General features: G+C 34.8%; 1 protein-coding gene across 1 annotated transcript in view; it reads left to right on the top strand.

Annotated features, from left to right (window-relative positions):
- Positions 1-5584: 5584 nt before the first annotated feature.
- Positions 5585-24492, top strand: part of LOC142352049 (4-hydroxyphenylpyruvate dioxygenase-like) — a 44541-nt gene continuing 25633 nt past the window's right edge. The window contains exons 1-4 of the mRNA XM_075404396.1: positions 5585-5731; positions 7702-7725; positions 12168-12230; positions 13008-13112. Coding sequence (XP_075260511.1) covers positions 5729-5731; positions 7702-7725; positions 12168-12230; positions 13008-13112 — 195 coding nt within the window. The 5' untranslated portion in view covers positions 5585-5728. The remainder of the gene's footprint in view (positions 5732-7701; positions 7726-12167; positions 12231-13007; positions 13113-24492) is intronic.

Raw genomic sequence — 24492 nt, forward strand, 5'->3', positions numbered from 1 at the left:
AAGTTAACGCTCTAAAATAGTTATAGTTTTGGCCTGTTATTGTATTGTTTTTCGTACCATATAAATAAATTCAAATGATTTACATTCATTCATAAAGTTTATACTTTTCTTTCAATCGAGGTGAGTTTAGTTATTAACGAACGCGCAGCATGAGCTAAAATAGTAAAACTATCAAGTCTTTAATCACGTTTTCTAAAAAGGTATACCTTTCTGATTTTAGTCACAAGCCAAACTTGTAGTAACCACTACAAATACGAAAACAAAGCTAAAACTTTTGTAAAAATGAAGAAAAATAACAATGCTTTGCTTTGGTTTCTCTACTTTTTTGTTTATAATAACTTTTTATACAACCTTTTGTATTGTGCATGATCTCATATAACAATACGTGAGTATTGGCTAATTTTGCATGTTTTCTGTTTCATGAAGATTTGTTCAGTTTTTTAAGAGTTTTCAATGGCTAATCAAGTTGGTCATTTGCTTTCGGTTGATATAAGTTTTGATATTTGTGATGATTATACAACACAATAGGTGCTTGCTCAAACTGAATAATTGCTCTTTTTATTGTTGATGGAACAGGTTGAAAGAACTCAACTGGACTATAGCGGTGAAAAAGCATGAAAAAATAATTTGTTCATGAGTTTCAACAACTGTATTTGATCTATCGAGAACATTTTGATATGTCTGAAGTTTTAGAAGTCTAATATAGAGCGACTATTATAACAGCTGAAAAGTGTGTTTTTTAAAAAAAATAGAGAAGTTTGGTTCTCAGTAAGGATCTGACAAAAGTCTGAGTTATTTTTCTTTCTGTTGTAGTTTGTTATTCGGTCCTGGTATTCAAAATGTCTTCTATAAGGATATAAACAGCTACTATTTTTGTCATCTCTTCTACATTGCTCTCTTTTTATCGCATTTTTTTATTTTCTTTTGCTGCGTGACATTTCTAAGAAAAATGAATCAACGTCGCCTAAATAAATGGCAAATTAAATATTTAGAGGCTCTAAAAAGTTTTTCTAAAATAAAAACAGGAAAAATCAGGCTGAAGTGTACATCGTAAGCACGTCGCTAGTGCGGAAACAAAGCTTTTATCGGAGCAGAAAATTCCGGTTGAGAAGGTCAGTATTAAAAAACAATGTGCAATAATATTGTGATATCAAAAAGAAACGTTGAAGCCAACTACAGCAACAGTATATTCTAACAACGGGTGATTTATGAAATTTTCTTAAAAAAACTAAGAAACTTCTCACAGAGGTCAAAGCAAGCTCTCACCCTTTGGTTCAAAAGATTTCATTACAAAATTGCAAATAATTATAAGTCAGAAAATCATCAATTTACTTAGCTCTCTCAAATTCTCGAAAAGCTAACTTCCTCACAATACAGTTTCAAACAAATTATTGAAGATCCTTTAAAATGTGACCAAATCGACAGTATAAGAAAAATTCTACGTGAAAGAAAATTTAAGAATTCGTGTGAGTGTGCTTCCAAGCACAATTAGACAGATCACCAATTTCAGCAACTCTTGCCAAACAACTTCTCTATCGATCTGAGATACAGAGGTTGTTTGGAGCATAAATAGAAAGCACTAGCACAAATTTTCATAATATGCTTTACTAGTTATAAAAATCTTAATTGAGAAACATTTTCCGATGAAAAACCATGTATCCGAAAAAATTTTGTGTCTTTTCTACAATTAAATTTTGTCAGTCTTTTTTGCAACTCTATTCCACTTTAATTGGCCCAGAAATTGTATATTTATTTTGCGGCGGGGGCAGATCCAAAGTTTGCAGTTAGTTCCGGTGATAGTATATTAAAAAGTGCACACGTTATAATATAACGTAAAACTAAAATACGTAATAAATTTGACAAATTCTTTCAAAGGTAGCTGTTAAAAACTGAAATCGCAACAATAAGGAGAAACATACGCTCTTAAGATCTGCATCGTACCACTTTTAACTTCAGGTTAGAGCATGATGCTGGGTTCCTAACCTATTGGAGTATTTTTTTTTGCTCGTTAAGTTGAATCTATATCAACATCATTATAGTGAGAGTGAAGCTTGGGACCTTTGGGGGTTGCAACCCCACAATCTCCTAACTGATTGCAGTCTTCCACTGAGCCACACTTCGAAAGTCTTACTATGTTTTCTCGTACTGAGTTATCATTTCATGATCACAATTTACTCACTGGAGTGTAAACTGTAACACTATCTAACTTTCAGGGTCTGGAAAGTTCTATGTTTGTAAAATATATTAGATAATGGCCACATTAAAAACTTGACAGGGAGCGTTTTGGTCTGCGTTTTGATCAGAGCGCAAAGTATGAAAAATTGCCTGATCATATGCTGCACAAGAATCATCAGAGGACGAAGGTTGAAAATAGACTATTCGTAATTGGTACAAAACTTTGGGCAATTTTTAAAGAAAACTTAGAACTATTATCGATTGAATGTCGTTTTATAATGGAACTATACACTCAACTGGGATTTATTGTTCAGTCAATTTTGACCGATCGATATATTCATTGTGGAGAGTTGTGAGTGATATCATTAGAAAGCTCATCCAGCGTAGAATATGTAATTAAAAAATTTATTTTGGTTTTTGTTTTTACAGGGATTAATCGAGGTTTAAACTTTTGAGAAGAGTAGAGTGAATTCAGTTGTTTTTATTCACATTTTCCGGAATTTTCGCCAAAAATTTTGTCAATTTTGCTAAAATATGTGAAAACTGTTAACAATAATACTGTTGACTTTATTTTTAGAGACAAAAAAGTCTTGTTAACAATAATGATATAATTTTTTCGGCAAAAGTTTTTGCTATTTCAAAGTTCAGCTTCTTTCATCAAAAAGTGCCCGTAATAAGCTTCTTTAATCCACTTTGATTAAATTTGCCGGAAGTACACTTTCAAAAACAACTAACACAATTCTTGTACACTACAAAGGGGACTAGTTCTAATTTCACTTCCATTAAGAGTAGTCTAGAGTAAAAATTTGCCGTTTTTGCTAATTTTACTCAGTGATTATCAAAATCAATGCATCTATTTTTGATCTTTTAACTAACAAATTATCTAGATCAAAGCAATTGAGCGTTCCTAATGGACGAACAGCAAAAACAGGGCTTAAGTTAATTTAATCTTGGACTGTTACAAATCAAAAACAATTCAGATTGTAATCAGTCGGTCTCTTTTTTTAAAAAAATAGATCTTTTTGTGTTAATTAAAGAACAGAACAACTCAAATAAAATCTCACTGTTATTAGGTCTAAATGGTTTCCTATACAATTCCAAGTTATCACATCTGGTTTCTTTTCTCGAAAGATTATGATCGTTTTGACTTCTAAAAATGTTTTATTTTTTTAAAAAATGGCTTATTGAAACTTTCCACTATTTCTTGTTATATGGTCAACTTTCAGCTTAGTGTCATTAAAGAAAGAAAAATTATTCTTTCTCTTCTTTCTACTAAAATAAAATTCAATTTTTCCGGCGGTTTTACGCGTCAAGTTTTAGTGTTCTGACTGTGATACTACCAGATTTCACAATTTCATTTGACTTTTATTCATTGGCCCATTTTTCTCTTGTTTTTCAAGTTTTTTTTTCAAATTATTACATTATTGACTTTTCGCATTTTGTCATTCACAAAAAGACACGATTGAACATGTAAAAGTCTTTAAAGGTGTAGAATATGGTTATAATGGCTTCGACACCGCTTTCTCGATGAATATAATTGAATTTTATTCTGCCTTGAGTTGATAGCTGATGGCTTTCATGACTTTGAAAACAATTGTTTTTAACTTCTTCTGTTTGTTGCTTCTGTTTGTTTGTTTGTTTGTTTGTTTCCTTCATCGTTTTGTTAATTACCGGACACATTGACATTGTTTTTGTAAAGTGAAGTTTCAAGTGTACCAAATCTAATGTTTTTAAAGAATTTGTTGTGGATTTACTGGCTTCGATACGGGCTTTTCGAAATAAAGTAAACTAATTTTGATTTTTGTCTCTAATTGACGTACTTTTTGTAGACAGAAGATATATTCTGAATAAGCCGAGGTCTCAAATGCCTCCTTTGGACAAACAAACGAATCTTTTCATTTTTTTTCAGCTAATGGATTTTATTACGTTAAAAAAATTTTTTTCGAAAAATACAAAAGTATTTTTTGATTTTGTTTTTTCTCTTTTCGTCTACTTGTGTTTCCCTCCCTCACTAATGATAGGTCGCATACCACCTTAGTGGCTTTCGAAGAAAGCTCAATTGAGCATATTTTGTTTGGTAAAATCTGACTTTACGGCTTCGACAGGGTTTTCTCGCAAGTTTTAATCTTTTAATTGATTTTTTGTTTGTTGTCTCTATTTGTTGTTCTTTTTGTAACAGCTGCTTAAAAATTGAATGATATTAAGTCTTAGTGCCCTCCTATAAAAGTGTATCAGATCTTAAATACGTTGGATGTTTTCAACTGGTATCAAATGGTTTTCATTACCTTGAAATGAATTGTTTTCTTAAAAAGCCACTTTTCCATTTTTTATTGCTGTTTTTTGTTCTTTTTTGTCTAATTGTAACCGAGACATATTATGGAGTGTTCCCATATCTTTTCTAGTGAAATACAACTTATTTTCTTTTGTTTCAGTTTTATCGGAGGCTTTGTTGACTTGTTAATAAGTTTTTTTTTAATGGACATAAAATTTTGGATGTAATTAATGTTTGTTGTTATTGTGGTTTGATTTTTGTTGTTCGTCTTGACTTTCTGTCTGAATAATGGCTGATCTCATCAACCTAATGCGGATTTTTATTACTCCACTGAGTTGTTTGTGTTGGAGGCGATCTTTTTGTTCATACACATTTCATTTTGAAAATTGCTGTTCCTCAAAAATCCAAAAATATGGATGGGCGGGGTCGGAATTTTACCGAGCCTCCTTGTTATCTTCTAGAATAAAATTCTACATATTAAGAACCTTGAATATGTACTAGAAGTTGGCATGATCAGAGAGAGTATGCGTCGCACTAAGGTCAGACATACATTTGGTTGTTCCAAAGTCGTGTCAAAATTCGGGTTCGTACCGAGGTCTGACCAGTTGCAGTTTCATTTTGGCAGGGTCTTATCATAGGATGAAGTCGGTATAACTATAGTTTCAAGAGGTCTTGGTCTGGCACCTCAACTCTGGTAGCAGTGCATACATGGACCCTAAAACTATAGCCGTTATATAGACCAGTTATATTTAATCGCGACTTCAACTTTACCTCTCGTCTTCGCGCGCTAACAGAACAACTGACAATTATTCAGATCCTGTAATTTTTTTCCACTGAAGCTCCGGTTTACTCTAGAAGTGGGTTTGTTCAAGGGTTTTTTTTGAACGTCTGGAACTTCAACCTGGGTGACCAGCACAGAAAAAGTACAGGACAGACTGCTTTCAGATTCCAAGTTTAAGTCGTAGTTTAACGTCTTTTGAAAATGGGATGATTCATTTCTGGGCAGCAAAATCACTAATATCTAGTTCAAAGCCCTCCCTACAGATAACAAATGATGTCAATTGTGTATACATACACACCTATTTAGCTAACATCAAATCAGTGAGCTTGTAAAGTCACGCCAATTTGATGGGCGTTCAGATTCACATAATTCAAAGGTAAATTGTGAAAATGCTGTAGATATAAGTCTGTCGAAATTGGCATTACTAGATATTATTAGATTAATTGGTTAAAGTGAATTAGAGCTGTGTTTCTTAATATTAACTAAACAAAGAAAACATAATGGTAAGTGAATTTGTCTATTATATAACATAATCCTGACTAAGCCTTGAGTTTTTTTGTGGTTGATAAATATATCTTCGATAAAAAAAATAGTATTTTCAAAAGTTTTAATTTCTAAAAGCTATAGAAAAAACCAAAAATTTAACAATTACCACTACTGTTGCTAAAAAAATGTGGAAAAATCGGAACTATGATAGGGTTATATATAAAATTTTTGACATAATTGAAGCCCCACTACTTAAATAAACTCTAATTAAAGGACAGTCGATTTTTGGAAGCATAGTTTGCATGTAAGGTGTTTTGCAGGCTAAAGATACCGAACAATGTTGCTCAAAATGCTCAGCTGCACACTGATCTGATAAAACTTCAGCTCAAATGTTATTGCGCAATTGAAAACACAAAAAGAACAACGCAAAGACATGTTTGATAAACGCGCAAAGTTTTGATGAATTATCCCAATCCAAAAAAAGAACAAATTTAGAAAAGTGCATGGATATTTTTCTACTCAAAAATAATTTTCAACAAATTCTCTTGCTTAATTTGTGTTTTGGTTGTGCCATTGAGCTTCTGCTATCAAGAAGAGGTCTTCATTTACACATACATTCAATACTGAGTAAATAGCATTTTATTATTTCGTAATCCGAAATACTAGCATCCCTTCCGCGTCAAAATTTCTTTGATTTTATACGAGGACGATACATGATTTCATACTGACCATACTTGATTTCTTAGTACGATCCTTCTATGAAAACAAATGAATCATATATGATCCTTGAATGAAATCCAAGGATTCATATAGGACATCTGCATGAAATTCAAGAATTCAAATTTGATCCCTTCATGAAGCGTAAGAATTCAAGCTAAAAAATGTAATCTCTCATTATGAAACCAAATAAATCATAAATAATCCTTTCATGAAATCAAAGCAATCATATTTGATCCTAGTATGACATAAAATGAATTATATATGATCCGTGTACAATTTATGTATTTTTGACTGCTTTCTCCGTATCAGTAGTTTAGAGCATAAAGTTGGCGGCCTTTTGCGGGTAAGTGTTTTAATTTATGTTATTAATTTATGTGTATTCGTTGAATGACTAACCAGAAATCATACAAAGCATATGCGACCTAGTACGAAAACACAAAAAGTTGAATGATGGGTGATCAGGGTTTTGTTAAATTCTTACATTCCTGTGATACAACACTTCACTGGGTTTATATTGACATGTTCAGCAAAAAAGTTTGATTGTTTCTTCTGTTTGCAAAAAGGTCCGCATTCAGTTAATTTCATATTTTAAGAAAAGTTTTTGCAAACTAGTTTGGATAAAATTAGCTGTTGCTTTAAATTGTAAAAGAAGACCGTGTTTATTGACAATATGCAATAAATTCATTTTTGCGATTCTTTGTGATTGAAATTAGTAACTTGGTCCGTGTTGGTAACGAATTACTAATTTTATACAATTTATACAATTTATACAATTTATACAATTAATAATCAAACAACAATTTGTTTACTCTAATAGTCTCTTAATTATGTTGCTGAAAGAACAGAAAATGAGCATTGAGAAATGATGCCAAAAGCACGGTTTTTGTAATGTTATACCTTAGTGGTAAACCAAAAATCAATATTTAAAAAAAAATCTTTTGATCTCAAATTAGTTACAAATAAGAAGGGCAATTTTTCTGATTAATTCTTCAGTATCTCAGAGCAGTTGGATTTGAAGTTTTTTTATCTGACCTTGATTTTTGCATTTAATATTGTTTTATCAGCAGTATTTGCAGCGATGATTTTGAGTCAACACTCCATAAAATTCAACTTTAAGCCCCTGTTTGACACTCTCATTATAAGGAATCAATAGGATGTAAACTAAAAAGTGAATTGAAAGAAGAATTAACTTTTAAAGTGTAAATTTTGAGTTTTGTGTCTAGGAAGTTAAATTATATTGCGAGTCAAATATTTGCTTTTGTTTCAGACCACATACAAGAAAGGAAAACAAGTAAGTGATATCGAGTAGAAGAGCAAATCTGCAAAGAATCAATAGCACTTCAATTTTGGGGGCCTTCAGATGTTTTTATCTCTTTCCGCATTGGGGATTAATCAGCAATTTAGCGATATTATACCACTGATCAATGCAATGTAGGCGCGACATTTCCATCAATTGAGCCGTGGGCACACAACTAAGATTATAGATATTTAGAATTGAAGTTGGCTTCATTATTGAATGCAAAAATATGCTTTTTAGGTTTTCATTTTAATGACTAGTTCCGTATCTTAAAAGTCAACATAGTTGTTCCGACCCCACTTGTGGGGGGAGGAACTATATACTGAAATGGTTTTTTTTGTCCAGACAATTTTGGCCGATCGATATATTCATCGTAGAGAAATGTGAGTGGTATCATTAAAAAGCTCATCCAGCTTAGAATTCGCAATTAAAAAGATTTTTTTGAAATTCTCTTTTTACGAGGAGTTATCGAGGTTTAAATTTTCATGTGAATTTGGGATATTTGGTTCACTTTTACCGTAATTTTTGTTCGGATTAACATTTTTTCTACGTAAATTTTAATTCAAAATTATATTTCACACCAAAAAATGAAAAAATTTTGTGTTTCTAATAGACGAAAGGCTATAAAAGACTAGTTCTGGTTTCATACGGACGTTTACTATAAAAAAATCCAATTCTATTTGAGAGCTCCTTTTTCAGAAAAATTTGCAAATTTTTTTTTGTTTTTTTTTCAAGTCACCTTGAGACTAGTCGCTTTTCATATCGAGGTTCCGTTAATGACAAACCTCATTTACAATCAAATGAAGCCCAATGAACAAAAAATTCGTTTTCAAGGAAGCGCTGATGTTTTTTTTGGATTCGACTCTCAGTTTTCGTAATTTTAAGCGAAATTTTGATGTTATTTTTGAGGTTTTACTAAATTTTTAGAATCTTTCGGCCTAAAGTCGTTGACTAAAAGTGCAATAGGTTTTGTAATGAGCATTAAGTTAACCTATCTAGTGATTTGAGTGGACAGCTAATTGCTGTTGAGACTCTGAAAACAAGTTTTCGAAAATTTTTTTAATATTAACCAATCATATTTTCGTGAACAGTAAGTCAGCCTCATCAATGAAAGGACCACCCTTCTTCCTATTTCAACCAATTGATCTCGTTAGCGGTTTTATATTTTTACGAGGAGTTATCGAGGTTAAAATTTTCATGTGAACTTGGGATATTTGGTTCAATTTTGTTCACGATTACCGTAATTTTTGTTCGAATTAACATTTTTCCTACGTAAATTATTATTCAAAATTGTATTTCACACCATAAAATATATGAATTTTGTGTTTCTAATAGACGAAAGGCTATAAAAAGACTAGTTCTGGTTTGACAGGGACGTTTACTATAAAAAAAGTCGAATTCTGTTTGAGAGCTCCTTTTTCAGAAAATTCTGCTATATTTTGTTTTTTTTTTCAAGTCACCTTGAGACTAGTCACTTTTCATATCGAGATTCCGTTAATGACAAACGTCATTTACAATCAAATGAAGTCCAATAAACAAAAAAATTCGTTTACAAGGAAGCGCTCATGTTTTTTTTGGATTCGATTCTCAGTTTTCGTAATTTTAAGTGAAAATTTGATTTTCATTTTGAGGTTTTCCTAATTTTTTAGAATCTTTCGGCCTAAACTTATTGACTAAAAGTGCAATAAGTTTCGTAATGAGCATTAATTTAACCTATCTAGTGATTTGAGTGGACAGCTAATGGCTGTTAAGACTCTGAAAACAAATTTTTGAAAATTTTATTTTTAAGCAATCATTTTTTCGGGAATAGTAAGTCAACCTCATCAATGAAAGGACCCCCCTTCTTTCTATTGCAACCAAAATTAATCTCGTTAGCGGTTTTATCTTCTAACTATTGGTTATATGACCAATGCCACAACATTTGTATTTTTATTTAATTTTTGATTTTTTCCTATTATTGGTTCCTTTTGAAATCTTATCACGTTATCCTAATATTGATAGATCCCATTGTTGTAGCAAAGACGTTCAATGGACCAAAGATGAAGTTTTCAGAGAACAAAACTTATAGTTTAAATGGCTTCATCTTTCTATTTTGAAATTCTACAGAATTTCTACAGAATCACTTTTCTACAGAATTATTGGTTTTTGCCAGTGTTTGTTGTTGTTGTAACCGTAGTCATAAGACAAATTGTGATATCTTATTGATTACCTATGCTTGGCGAACATCTTTGAAAATTTAGTGTTTTTTTGACTTCCATTGTAAGCTATTGAATTTAATGGCTCTTAAATCTTCAAAAAAATTTTTTTGAAAAATTTTATTTGAACATTAATCAATCTTAAACTTATTTTCGAGAACAGAAAGTCAGTCTCAGTAATGAGAGAATCTTTTTTCTCTACTTCAACAACCTTTATCTAGTTAGTGGTTTTATGTTCTAACAATTGGTTTTTTCACTCCGATGCACGAGTTTTCATAATTTTTTTTTTAATTTTTGGATATTTTTATTTGTAATTTTGGTTCCTTTTGAAATCTTATCACATTATCCTAATATTGATAGTTCGCATTGGCTTAGAGTGCGCGTTCTGGGTCGTAGAAAAAGTGTTCAGGGAAAAGCTTATGGTTTAAATGGCTTCGACACATTCTTCTCGCACATTTCTACTGAATTTTTAGGTTTTGGCTGTATTTGTTTTTTTCTTGGTCAATGACATGTTTTAATGTCTTCTGATAAACTATGAAAGACGAACAGCCTTGTCGTCACATGGCGGCATAATTTAGCGTATTTAATGGCTTACACTGAAAGCTATTGAATTTTATGATGTTGATACTACGGATTTTCTCAAATATTTCGTGATTTTAATGTATTTTTCATTGTCATACGAATTTTTGTGATGAGTTATCGATGACTCGAAGATCGTTGAATCAAAGATATCATTGATATACGACCAACGAGACAGAATTAAGCGTGCTTATTTGTTTCCGTTGAAAGCTATTGAGTTTAAAGGCTTTGATACTAGGGGTTTTCTCAAAACCATCGCGGCTTTAATATATTTGTTTATATTTGTTGTTTAACAATAAAACAATCCTATTGCTGTTAAAATTTTAATTGAGAATGGAAAATTTTTCACTGAAAAGTTCATTCTCTAACGGCTTCGACAGTTCTCTCTCCTAATTTTCTTGAATTCGCTGTTTTTGAGTTTTTTATTCATTAGGTAGCCGTATAATGCTGACCAGTCTCATAAGCTTGTAATTGACCATTAAATGATGGACGTTACCCCAAAGCAGTCAGTTTGTAGCAAAAAGTCCCAAAGTTAATGATATTTTACCTTTTCAAAGATTTTTCAAATTCTTCAGTTTTTGTTCTTTCCGTCAACTTGTAACTTATTCTCGTCATTGAGAGTTCCCATCCAAATACTTGAGTTTCAAAACAAATTTTCTACCAATATTAGGTGGTAACTGATATTTTGCTTGTTGGACAATACGCTTTTTAAGTTTTGTGAGTGGTGTATTTGTGTTTCTTTTTCGCGTCTTTTAGCACATTCAGGTAATGACAGATGCCAATGATTTTCAAATGTGGCCCAAATGAACTTATTTGTTTTTTCAGTATAATTTAGCAGAATTAGTATTAATAAAAATTGAAAAACTACATAATATTCAGATATTAGCTAATGATTTTAATGGCTTCAATAATTTGTGTTTTTGCAAAATGTTCCTAATTTTTTGAGATTTTCTGCATCTTTAGTCCATTCCTATGGCTTAGCCTAACCAAAGACAGGTCACATTGGTTTCATAATGACTTGGTAGTAAATTTATCAAGAATTATTTCATTATAAGCTAAAGATTTTTTAGACTTTTAAAATTATTCGGTTTAAAAAATGGCTGATTGATTTTTGAATTTAACCTCATTTTCTCTTCTCTTTTTCGACTTGTTACCTAGTCTCATTAAGGAAAACATTCGTCTGCTGTATAGTTAGGAAAAACATACTTTGTGTAGTTAAAGTTTTATCTGATTGCATTTTGACGTTGTTCCTAGGTGCTTATAAATTTAGATATTGGGTTTTTGCCGTGAAATTTTTGTTTTTGCTTATTTTGTTTTGTTTTGTTATTTGTAGTAGTTAGGTTTTAGTAGATAGGTTTTGTAACGATTTTTTAAACTCAAACATCTATATTTGTTATCTCTTCATTTGGTTGACAATTAAATCAAAAATGTAGATGAGCTCGGGTCGGAACATCATGTGCGAACGCACATTAACGAGCCTCCTTGTTGATTATGTATTTAAAAAACGTGTTTTACTTTGCTCAAACAGGGATACGAGAAAACATGAATTTTGTCAACTATTTGAAGAGAAACAATTTGCAGGCTTAGCTTCAGGGAATTGATTAATGGGAAGGAGCTGAGCTTTGTTTGTTCACAACATCTGCGTACATTTTTGCGTTTTAGCCCGACGGTGGAAAGTACTTGGCTTTTGATCACATTCGATTCTGGGTCGGCAACGCATTACAGGTAAACAAAAGTACATCTCAATTGAATCGAAACAGCAATTATAGTTTCAAAACAATTGTTTGAGATATTGAGAAAAGCTTCATTTGTTTTTAGAAAAATAGCAAAAATTCTCCAGCAATTAATTATTATTCACTCAAAGATACCACCAGTAGAAGAACGGAAAAAACAACGGGAAGTAAAGTTGTACTAATCAAATTAATTTGAATTCAGTTATAAAGTTATAATTTAAGCGTTTTGAGACGGAGTTCGATTTTTTGTATGATCCTCCTTGTATGACTTCTAACAAATCATACAAATCATACAGGACCTACCCAGTGAAATGAAGCTTGAAACATCTTGATAAGAAGAATGATAAAATTTGTTAAAAATTAATAAAACTTAATCAAGATTCCAGTTTTTCAAGTTTTCAAGAACTTGCATGACTTGTCAAGGTGCATCAAATTTCGTTTCACTGGGTAGCATGGCTACTAAGAATTTTGTATGATGAGCAGCCCGGGACGTACGCTTCTTAACCCGGGCCGAGAATTTTACCGAAAATTAACGGGGAAAACAGCGTAAAGAGTGTAAAAAAACTAAACACGGTTAAACACGGTAAGACATTGCTTTTTCTGGTACTCGTTAAATAGCTTCACTTTATGGTCTAAAAGCTTCGCTTCAACCTATTATATGTCGGATGCTGTTGTGTATAAAGTACCTTCATAGCATCCATTAATATTAATGGCACGTACTGTTTAACACTTTAACTTATGACAGTATCTAAAAGTTTCAAAATTTTAGGCAGCTTCCTTCTATTGTACCCGGCTGGGATTCGAACCCTTTGCCTATCGAGGATTGGAGACTGGAAGCAGAGAAACGGTAGCACATGCTGTCAAGCAGAACAAGGTGAGTCAATATTGACAAATAGCAATTCCCTCGATGACTGGGTGCAATTTTTTGCAGGCAATTAACCGTTAAAATGTCACGTGGCGCGAACACAGTGAAACAATTAATTTTTTTTAAAAATTAAATTTTTGCGTTGAAAGCGCGTTGAAAGAGAAAAAAATCTTTATTCTTCTCACATGAACTCAGGCTAAATTGTTATAATTTTTAACAAAAACTTGCCATATCCATAGTTTTTGGCTTGATAATGTAAGATTGTTGGTGGAATCGGTGTACTTTCGGAGCATTGCTCAAATTGTTCTCCAAAATTGTTCTCCAAAAATTGTTCTCCAAAATCACAGAAACTCATGAGTGGAAGTAAAGATAAATTTGTTATGATTTGAAGACTCCGAAGTACTAAGAATTGTTCATTAATTTTAATCAATTCTTTGTTACTGAGCTGTTTTTTATTCAAATAATGAGCATCGTTTCTAACGGTAATATTCTGCTTGTTTTTTAAAATTAAAAATGGGAAGTGTTTAACGCCAATTGTTGTATAATTATTTGCAAAGCTCTTCAAGCTGTAAAAAATTGTTTTCTCTTTTTTTGTTACTTGGTCAAAGCAGACAAAAAATTTGTCTGCTTACATGACACGAACTGTATCCACAAACCAATCTTCTCAAAACATATTGACAACATTTGAATGTTTCCACAACATGTTTCCGTTGTTCTACCCCAGTTTAAATCCGACAGCTATCGAAAAATAGTGTTACAAGTTCACCCTCTTAAACAAGGTCTTGCAAGATCAAATCAGAGGCAATTTTTTGCAAAGACAAATCTGGCAAGAAAAATGTTGAAGTTGGACTAGGTTATAAATCAGTTAAGCTTATCCGAAAAAATTATATTTCATACTCAGTACTAAATTTGTATAGGCATAACAAACAAACAAAAACATCTCCAATTTAATTACCAGCGTGCAAGAAGCATTTTACAGAAAAGCATATAGACCCTTGACATGCTATAAACACCGAGGAACGAGTAAAATCATTCATTGAACAACTGCTTGTTAAAATAAATAATTTAATCGCAAAATGAGGTCTGAACAACATATCCCAGCCATAGAGCTATCAACCAAAATCGCGTTTGTTTTTCAGTTTTAATCTTTTTCGATATCTTATTCATGATTTTATGAAAGTGGGTTCCCTGTTGGCGTTTTCAAGGTCTTACACTTTGAGTTGAGAGGTTAAAATTTAGTCCTATTGAATGGGATGTAAATCAATGACTAGAAAAATTTGGGAGCGAGAACACGAGAAATATCAACAAGGAGTTGATTAAAACTCAACTGAAAAAAAAACAATAAGTTGTAAACCAAGTTTTCAGTTATTTACTACAGTTATTTAGTGGTAGTATAGACGCTCATCAACGCGTTTCCTCAAATAATTTTAGTGAGTGGTTCCAATTAGCCCACAGCAGTAGTATGAAAAGCTGACAGGGGTCTCAACGGGGGGGACACTATGTATTAAGATTGGAATGCGTAAAGTGTCCCCCCTAGGGGGGACACTTTTGGGACATTTTTTGCAACGCAAATTTTTTTGTAAGTTTACAACGCCCCCTGGCATCCCCCCTAATTTTTGATTTTATTCAAATTTTTGTTGCTTTATTCGGCTAATTCATTCATCGGTGCTATAAACTAGTTCAAACTCTTTGCAACTTTTGCTAACTTTCCCGCCATATTACTCAGTCGTGCTAGACAAAGTGACGCCATTACTCTTTGCTTTCTCGGTGCTAAACAAAAGAACTATGGCAATTACCACGCTATACTGGCTGAGCTATAAAAGCATACGTATATTAAAGCTCCCCCTAACCTAACTTTTACTCAATAATACATTAGAATTTCTGGATTTATCTCGATTTTTCTGGAAAACCCCCCTACTTCAAAAAACTTAATTTGCGGCAGATGAAAGAGGGGGTAAGGGGGATCAAAGCTGTGATAATTTTACGATGTTTTGGTTAAAAAAACTGAAGTCCTGCTGTTGCAAATAATAAATCCCAGATTGAATATTTCAAGATAGCTATCATTTGTAAATTTGACTATTTCCAACCCAGCTCGCCAGCTATTTTGCATCCTATATATTTAGCTTGCCAGTTATTGTTTCCTATATTTTCGGCTCTCAGCCTGCTTGAACATTCAAATAAAAAGTTGGCATTTTTTTAATTTTGTTTTTTGCTCAACAGTGAAAGTCTCTCTTGTGATTTTTTGCTTGTGAACAGATAAAGAATTGTTTCGGGAGACTTTTACTATCTGAAACTAAAAATTCAACATAAACCTATAAACCAAATAATTCAACAAATAGTCAGCAAATATTTTTAAAAACGAATCATAGTATAAATATTTTTTCATCAAAGCAGGATTCATGAAAAATAATTGCCAACTTTTTTCTGAAAAATTCTCAACTGTGTTGTTCAGTCAACTGATGTTTTGATATTCTACTACATCCAGCAGAACTCTCAACTGCGGGTCAATCAACTGATGTTTTGATATTCTACTACATCCAGCAGAATACAAGAGGAGATCAACGTTCTTGTTACGTAAGTCTGAGTTTTAGTTCTGAATAATTTTAATTTCCCCATTGGGACTGGGTACAAACGAGAAAGCCTCCGAATAATTTGGGTTTTTTTATAGCCCCCCCCCCAGCTTAGTGGTCAGATAACAATTTTTTTGCAAAGCCCCCATCATTGTAAATTTTTTTTTTTTGGGGGGGGCTATAATTTTTCATTGTATTGGTTGTGCAGATTTTTAAAATTTGTCAAAGTGATTTTAGAATTGCTGTCTAAAAAAATAAGTTGAGCTCACCGATCATTTCTTTTTGTTATGATACTAATGCTGTTTCAGTCAGAGTGAATGAACGATAAACAGGAACTAATGGTAGAATCAAGTAGCAAACCAAGTAAGTTATAACGATTTTTTGTTTAATATACATGAAAACTACTTTTTTTTTGCAATATGAGAAATTCTCATTAGGTCAACAGCAAGTTTCTTGTTCATTTTGGAAAAAAGACGTTCTTCTAAAAACATTCTAAAGACGTTCTCCTAATCATTAAAAAAATTCCTAATACAGATTAAATACAGAAACGGAGAACACCGATGAATGAAATTGGACGACTTATGAAGTTCCTAAAATCATTTGAGGAACGTGATAAAAATTTTTAGATCCAATCAGAAACTTGAGAAAAGTGGTTTTCTGTCTCATCAGAAGTGTAATCGACCTCCATATTTGCCACTGTGAAAAGTGCAGGAATCCGAGGATTTTTGATATTCAAGATCGAGTTATTCAAGAGGGTGCAAACGGACAACTTCATATCACTCTACGCAACCATTGAGTAAGAAAAACTTAATATTGCCTGAGTTAAGGTTGGGAACTATATGCTCTATCCGGTTTTTTTTGTTTAAATCATTCCTATATTTATATGAACCGGATAAAGGGTAGCAACTTTGGCTTTTTGAAGAATCTGGCTGGGATACTTGAATATTTTGCAAGCTTTTAAAAAACTGTCTCTCTCAATGTGTGTCAGTGTGTTTTGAGCTCAACACTTGCTTTCAGAACGTTTAGCAACGGCGTCAATTACCATAACTCCATTGAGCTATTATATATATGAAGTATAAATTAGACATCACCAGGCCTAAAGTACACCAGGGACTGAAGGGGGAAGAACCACGTTTGATCAACCTAGGCACTCGGGGTTGTGATGACCGATTTAGTACCTCGGAAACCAACTTGATTCACAAGCACCGCCATCACAAAAATTTACGAGTGCCACAGGATATATAAAAAAATTAAAGGTATTAGATGAGCGAGGGGGAAAGGTTTTGTTCAGCTTCACCGGGGGTGAAGTGAACGACCTTTTTCGTAATTCCATAGCCAAGATGAAGAGAAGCAACGAAATCTACTACATCAATGAGGTACGTATTAGTTTATTCATCTTCGCTACTTGAGTCCATTATCACAGCTCGGCGTTTTTTCGCCTCTGAGTTTCCAGCCTTTTTCGTGTTTTGTCTTTTCTTTTTGTTTTGTCTGTGATCTGGTAGAGCCATCTGCTCAACTTGTTGTCTCTCGGTATCTGATTCTACCGCTTGACTTAGTATAAAACCATCGCAAGCTGCGTCCGTAGAGGAACCACTGTCCGAAAACTCTGACAAATTGTCAAAATCTACCAAATTTTCATTCAATTCATCCTCGCTATAAATTCGCTGGTGAAAACCTGGGTCGTGAATTGAGTTGAAACTTGTGTTTAGAATGCTATTAGTTTGTGGAATGTTTGCTGACTGTTATGTTTGGTGCTTGTTTTTCTGCTGGTTTTTGTTTTTCACCGGTTGCGAGCTATCCTGGTCCTGCTGCGAGCTATCCTGGTCCTGCTGCGAGCTATCCTGGGCCTGCTGCGAGCTATCCTGGGCCTGCTGCGAGCTATCCTGGGCCTGCTGCGAGCTATCCTGGGCCTGCTGCGAGCTCTCCTGGGCCTGCTGCGAGCTATCCTGGGCCTGCTGCGAGCTATCCTGGGCCTGCTGCGAGCTATCCTGGGCCTGCTGCGAGCTATCATGGGCCTGCTGCGAGCTATCCTGGGCCTGCTGCGAGCTATCCTGGGCCTGCTGCGAGCTATCCTGGGCCTGCAGCGAGCTATCCTGGGCCTGCTGCCCGCTTTCTTGCTCGCTTTCGCTAAAATCATCCAGGCCCCAATCAGGTTCATTCACTATTGCCCGGAAAAACATGTCTTCTCTTATAGCACTGTGACCATAGGGCAGCGTTGAAACTTGGTCACTCAAAATGAAACGTTTGTCATCGTAGCCTGACAGCGACTTCTTGTTGACAACAATCGTGTGAAGCCTGTGGTTGCTGGATGCTATTCGGGTGTTGAGCAAACGCACCACCCCACCCCCCAAGAGAGTTCTTTTGTACAGCTCATGTGTCATATTGCGGCGTGCATCTTTTGTGACTCCTTTTGCTGACTGCTTAGCCGAACCTGAAAAAAAACTTGTTTTGTTTCCAATTCATTCTGGCCTTCCTGCCTGCAGTAAAAAATTTAGTTGTATGTTAACGTCTAGCATATGCTTGCTTTTGTTGAATGTCTTCTGTATGTATGGTGCAGTAGTGGTAGTGAAAGAGACTTATACTTACCTTCGGCGAGCTTGATAGAATACAGCTTAGGCTTCAGTCCACAGAACTCTGCAATTGGCTTGCTTCCCATCTCATCTTTGAATTTCAACGTGACACGGGCATTCTCCCTGCTGTACAATGGGTGTTGAGATGGGAAGTTTGAACAATCAAACTGTTCAGCGACCGACTTTTTCCGCTGTAGTTCCGCAAAAAAGTCTCTCGAGCGCACTTCATACACAAAAGAGTCTGTGTCTGAATAAAGCAAATTACAATCAAAGTTTTTCTTCATGACGTTGTAGTGGAACTCGAACATGAACTTCTTCGCCAAATCCAATATACAGGCACCTACTATTGTTGGCTTGTCCCAAGGTATTTCCGATTGCTGAAGACATACAGTAACAAGATCTTCACTAATGATCTGCGACGATTGATACTCAGGCTTTTCTGTCCACTTCAAAGTTTCTTCTTCAGTGCGGGTCAACTTGACTTTCAAACGGTTGCGTTTACCCTCACAGGTTTTTCCAAACGATGAGTTGACCATCAATTTGAAAAAATCCTCTTCAAATTTATTTTTTGCCTGCTTCCGTTTTTCCGTATTCAGTTTTACGTAGGGGGCTAGCCACTTTTCTTGTCTGAATGATAGCACTCGATGAAGCTTAGTTACTACCAATCCCAATTCAACATAGAGTTTCAGCGTTTGATAGTGCAGTGTATAGTTCTGTTTATCAAAAAGCGTCTGAATGAGCTTTTTAACGTGAGGAGGTTTTTTGATTTGCATCTCTTCTAATAAATCGCTTTGATATTCACTCAGCCAGCATTCATTTATTGCTTCTTTTGTGGGTGCTAATGGAAAATCTGAGTGAAGGTCATGCAAGCTTTCTGCATAACTGAAATCTACTTCAACAATATATCCTATTTCATCATCGTCCGGTGTTTTCAAGATTCGATTCAATATTTCTTGTGCATTTGCGTCGGTCCATTCGCTCTTGTCAAATAATTCAAACTCACGAAGAGGAAGCGGGAACTTTTCCATGATTCCACCGTAGAGGTTATTTGCATCAATCATTACAATGAAAGAAGAAATATTCTTCGGCTTGTAGTCCGGCAGAAACTTATTGTTTGCCCTACAAAGTCGCTTGCTGTATACTGAGCTCACAACTCCTCTTATCAAGCTCTCCACCATATCGAGATGTTCTCTCTCTGTAAGAAGATGGAGTTCGGGGTTGCAGATTTTCAATATGGCATCACCTGACAAGTTAGATGCCGTGTAGTATTGACAACAATCCAGTCCATATGTCTCATAGCATACCTTACGGAAGCATAGAACTACAGCAGCGAGAAGAAAAACATCTGTTTTCAAGTACAAGTTGTAGTACTCCCCAATGTTCTGACACTTGAATAAATTGAATACTTCAACTGCTCTTGCGTATTCATCTTCAGTTACTGTGACTTCATACTGCTGCAAGCTATTTGACCACAAATTGCGTGGAGGAAGCTGAGGCTCCTGCAGTTTTTCGAAATTGTCTATATAGCAATAAGGGAACGAACCCTTTTGTTTCAACAGTTTGACTGATGACTCGGGCCAATTTTCGAAATGTTGTTCAAGCATGTTGAATTGGTCTGCTGGCAGGTTCTGCACCAACCTGTCAAGTGAAGTGTTCATGAATTTAAATGAGTCCAGAAGTCTGATGTATTCATATTGACTGGTCCACACACCTTTTTTGTTTTGAGTTGTTTTGATGTGAACTCCTATTTGCAACGAGATTAATTTTTCGCTTGTGCTGGGTACAATCGAAATTGTGTTCCTCTCATTTATGTTCTGTAGTGCCAGTACTACATGGTGAAGATCATAATTTGCTAAGTTGTGGGCGAAGAGGGGAGTGTAGTTGAGAGTTCTGCGTTTCAAGTTACACTGTGCGTGAGCCCATCCTAAAAATTTTCCAGTGAAATGACAATGGTCTAGTACGGTTGGATCTTGAGCGCTTTTGTTTATTTCGGTGTGACATATCCAACACAAGGTAGCGTCTTGCTTGGGTGTTGTTACTTCACCGGAAAAGTTTTTGTGTTGTTGCTTCACATCATAAATATCCTTAGCAATTCCTTCAAGTGTCTTGACAAAATTTTTCATTACATTCGGTCCGCTTTTTATATCAAAGAAGAAAGGTTTTTTTGATCCAGGGCAACGAAAAGTAGAGCATAGCTACATGGTTTGTGCTCTTCCAGCGCTTTCGTTACTGAGTTTTCCTGACTACTGCCAGCAACGATTTCAATAATTGACTCGAGATCAAAAAAACCAACAATTGGGGCAAACCACCGAGCTTGAACATTTTTGAACTCAAAGTTTCGCTGCTCAGTTTTTGGCATTCTTATTATTGCCTGAGTGTTCTGATGACAAATTTGTTCATGCTTTTCATGTCTACCTAGTGAAGTACTGAGGTGGAAACAATTGCGGCATAAATGATTGTCTGCGCGTTGAATTATCTGCTTGTACTTGTGAATTAGTCCTTTGACGTTGGTGATAAGGACATAGTGATGCATTGTTCCATCACTTAGCAAGAGCAGATCAAGGTTGAAGCTGAAATTTTGATTTTTTGAAATGCGAAACGGTATCAACTTGTTGTTCGAGTGTCTGAAAACATTGACACGAACATTGTTCAGCTGCTCAAATTTTTCCATTTGATGGAAAGCCATTGGCATCATAAATGTTCCAATGGGTTGTTTTGCTCTGGGGTTTTCCGGTCCATACATTATGGGGTTTGTTTTCTGTCGCCAGGATGTATTGTCAGAAAATAGTTTGGGTCCAATGGTGTTATGGTATTGAGCGGTGTAGCAGTAGAGGAAGCATTTCTCATCCTGTCGGTTCCGAATGTTAAGCAGATACCTACATCTAGCCAGGTCACCTGGAAGTGCTAAAAAGGATGATGCAGCTATCGGTTTTGTTCGGACAAACCGTATTTCTACATTGTCAATTCCATCTACTGTCCACCCGCTTCCATACGAAGCGAAGTTGTTCAATGCGAGAAGCATTTGTTCAACCATTCCAGAGAAACACGGTTTGCTCAATCCTGTGAAGTCAACGCGTTGCATTTTTGAGTTGGCGAAAATTTTTATCCGGTCTGGTTGACTGTTTTCGCTTTCATCGCCTGAGGGCTTAATCAGTTCTATCTTTGCACTGAATTGTAGTTTTTGTGCATGAGTTTGGGTGTTGAGTTGAACAATATTTTCAATCTCATCGCGTTTGCTCCTCATAAAACAAATCTATTTCATGTTGACCCACCGGTATGTTGTAGGTTCTCAGCACTCCATTGAATGCTTGTTCGGTGTGCAGAATGCCACAATTCCGATTGTTTTCTACGTCAGCGTTCCATACTGGTAGTCCATGGTTATTGTTCATATGCTCCATGTATTTGAGGTTCTCGGCAAAGAACTTGTTGCAATATAGACAATATCGGGAGCGGTTTGAATTGTGCTGTTGTTCCATATGTGCCTCGAGCTCCACGACTTTTTCATGAGCAAATGCACACTCATCGCACGTGAATAAGTTTGTTTGTACATATTGTTTATGTACTGCCTGCATGTGCCGACGAAGGCTGCGTTTATCTGAGAGCTTTTTCTGACAAACAGTACACTTTTCAGAATTCATTGCAGCGTTTCGAAAAGCAAGAAATGTAAAACAGTAAGATAGCGAATGCTGGAGAAAATATATTTGTGGAAAGTTTTGTGAGTGTTTTGGAGAACAAATATGAAGAAAAGTTTAGATGAATTGATTTAAAAGTAAAGGCAAAAAGCAAATGAGAAAAATCTTGGGTTGGTTGGTCCACATTTTTACATCTCTCTCATCCAATCAGAGTTCGCGTCTTTTTTTGTTTACTTTTAGAACTGAAAGCTACTGTTCCACAAACAATGGTTGAGAGCAGCAAGTCTCCCAGACTGTTGTGTCAATAACACAAGTTCATTTGTCTACCTGTTTGTCTAGTTTTAGAACTGAAAGCTACTGTTCCACAAACAATGGTTGAGAGCAACAAGTCTCCCAGACTGTTGTGTCAATAACACAAGTTCATTTGTCTACCTGTTTGTCTAGTTTTTGTTGATTCAGCGTAGGCGATCAGTTTTACTACTTGTTTGTCTACCCAAGTTTTTCTCATTTTTGATACCGCATACTAGCAACTTGTGAGAATTGTTTATTGATTGTTTGTCATGATATCAAAGAATCCAAGCTTCAACTGGTTTTATTATTATAGCCCGGTCTACTTTTGCATATTTGTTTATAGCAATGCTTCACATAGTTGTTTGCTCAACGTCTGAGATTTTTAACAACAGCTAATTCCTACAAATTTTTATGTTAAATCTTGTTTTTCGATGAATCATGAGATAAATTTAAGTTAATAACTGGTTTCAAGATACAAACACACAGTTTTCATGTAAGAAAAGGGAAACAACAACAATTACAAACTTCGATTTCTACAATAAGTTTGAAGAATGGTTTTTTTTCGTGTTTTAGAGTCGAGATAACTTGATCGCCTTCTTGACGGGGGCATAACATTGATCCAATGGTGGTGTTTCATCAATGCTGACATCATCAAAAAAGTTGTTGGAGAGCAACGGGAGGCTTTTTTCCGGGGTTGTTGTTTCTTCACATGGCAACTGAGATTGATCGAAATTCCAAAAATTTGATATTTGCTCAACTTCTTCTAGTTGTCCCAGTTGATTCTCCCAAACTTCAATGCAATCATGATCGTAGTCCGCAAAAAGTTTTTTTTGTTCGTTTTGCCAATTTTTTCACATCTTGCTTTTTTGTTTGAATTGGAGTAATACATCCATAATATCGATGGGCATATGGAGACTCTTCTTGTCTTAACGAATTTTCTGGCGTTCTTGTAAGCTGAAATAAATCGTTCTGTTTGGTATATTCGAGAATTGGCTCAATGTAATTCACTGGAATAATAAAGCTGTTTTTTGTGTGCCACAATTCTGTCTTGTCATCAAAGCTTTCTTTCACAAGGACAATATTTTTGAAGTTGTGACACATTCGCACAAGAGTTCGAGTGTCTCGCTCACTCGTTTTAGCAATTTCTAAATATTCAGCAGCCATATTGCAAGTGATGGATAAACAATTGCGATGGTCTTCTCTACTAATTGTCAGGATTTAAACAGTAAGAAAGCAAAAAGTTTTCTTTCGAAAGAGAATTTTATGAAGACAGCAGAGCCAAGTACCAATTCCAGAAACAACCGAAATGAAAGTTTGTGTTAAGTAAGTATGCAACTGAAAGGAAAAGCAGGTTCAAAGTTGGAAGCAATTTCTAGAGAAAAGTTTTGTAACAAAATACTCTAGCACTAATGTAATAAGATGCCAAAGAACTGAAGAGTTTTCACAAATCTGATATTGAACAATGAGAAAGAGCAATGGCGGAAAGAGTGAAAAAATGTTGCTGATCGATTTGTTTATTTGACTTAACCATTTCATCATTATTCCGTCATGTCTATAAATAGAATTACGTCATATTGACTTAAGCTGAACGGGGGTGCTCTCGGGAAATATAAATAGACTCCAGGAGGCGAGCTAGTTTATCCATTGCTAATGAAAATTTGTCAGTTTTTAGATTTAAAGGTCGGGACTTGTAAAACTGTTTTCTGCTATGGCCTTTATAATGCTTGGCCCGGCGATGTTGCATTAGTGAATGGAAATTTTTAAATTGTCTTGGACAATTGTGACATTGAATGGGTTTTGATTCAGCAGGTTATATTTTCTCCGATCTTTTGAATTTCATATTTCGTATAAACATCAGAGCTGATATAGAGGAGTATAAATTTGTTTACACGCGTAGGGTGGGTGGATTTGTTTGTTCAGCTGTTATCTTGTCTAGACATGTTGGCGTGGGTTTTTAAATTGTTCACATTCCAATAAACGGTAATGTATTAGTCATTTATCATTTCAGATTACTTTGATACAGTTTGTCTCAATATATGCAGCATTATGAGTAATGTTTTATCTAAGGATGCGGAGTACAGCGACTTTCATTTGGATCTCTCGCTCAATGAAAAACGGCTTGTTAGAGCTGCTGTTAAGACTTATCATACCACTGGCACCTACTTATCCTTGAAATTGTTCAAACGTGATAGTGAACAGGTCGATTGGGATTTCAATCAAAAAATTACACTTTCGGCGCGAGAGTTTTGGTTGATATGTCAGAACATTGAAAAACTAGAACAAATGCTTGATCAACCAGTTGGCTTGATCGATTCACTTCTAAAAC

The sequence above is a fragment of the Convolutriloba macropyga genome, chromosome 13 (assembly GCF_964194025.1).
Source record: "Convolutriloba macropyga chromosome 13, txConMacr16.3, whole genome shotgun sequence".
NCBI lineage: Eukaryota > Metazoa > Xenacoelomorpha > Acoela > Convolutidae > Convolutriloba > Convolutriloba macropyga.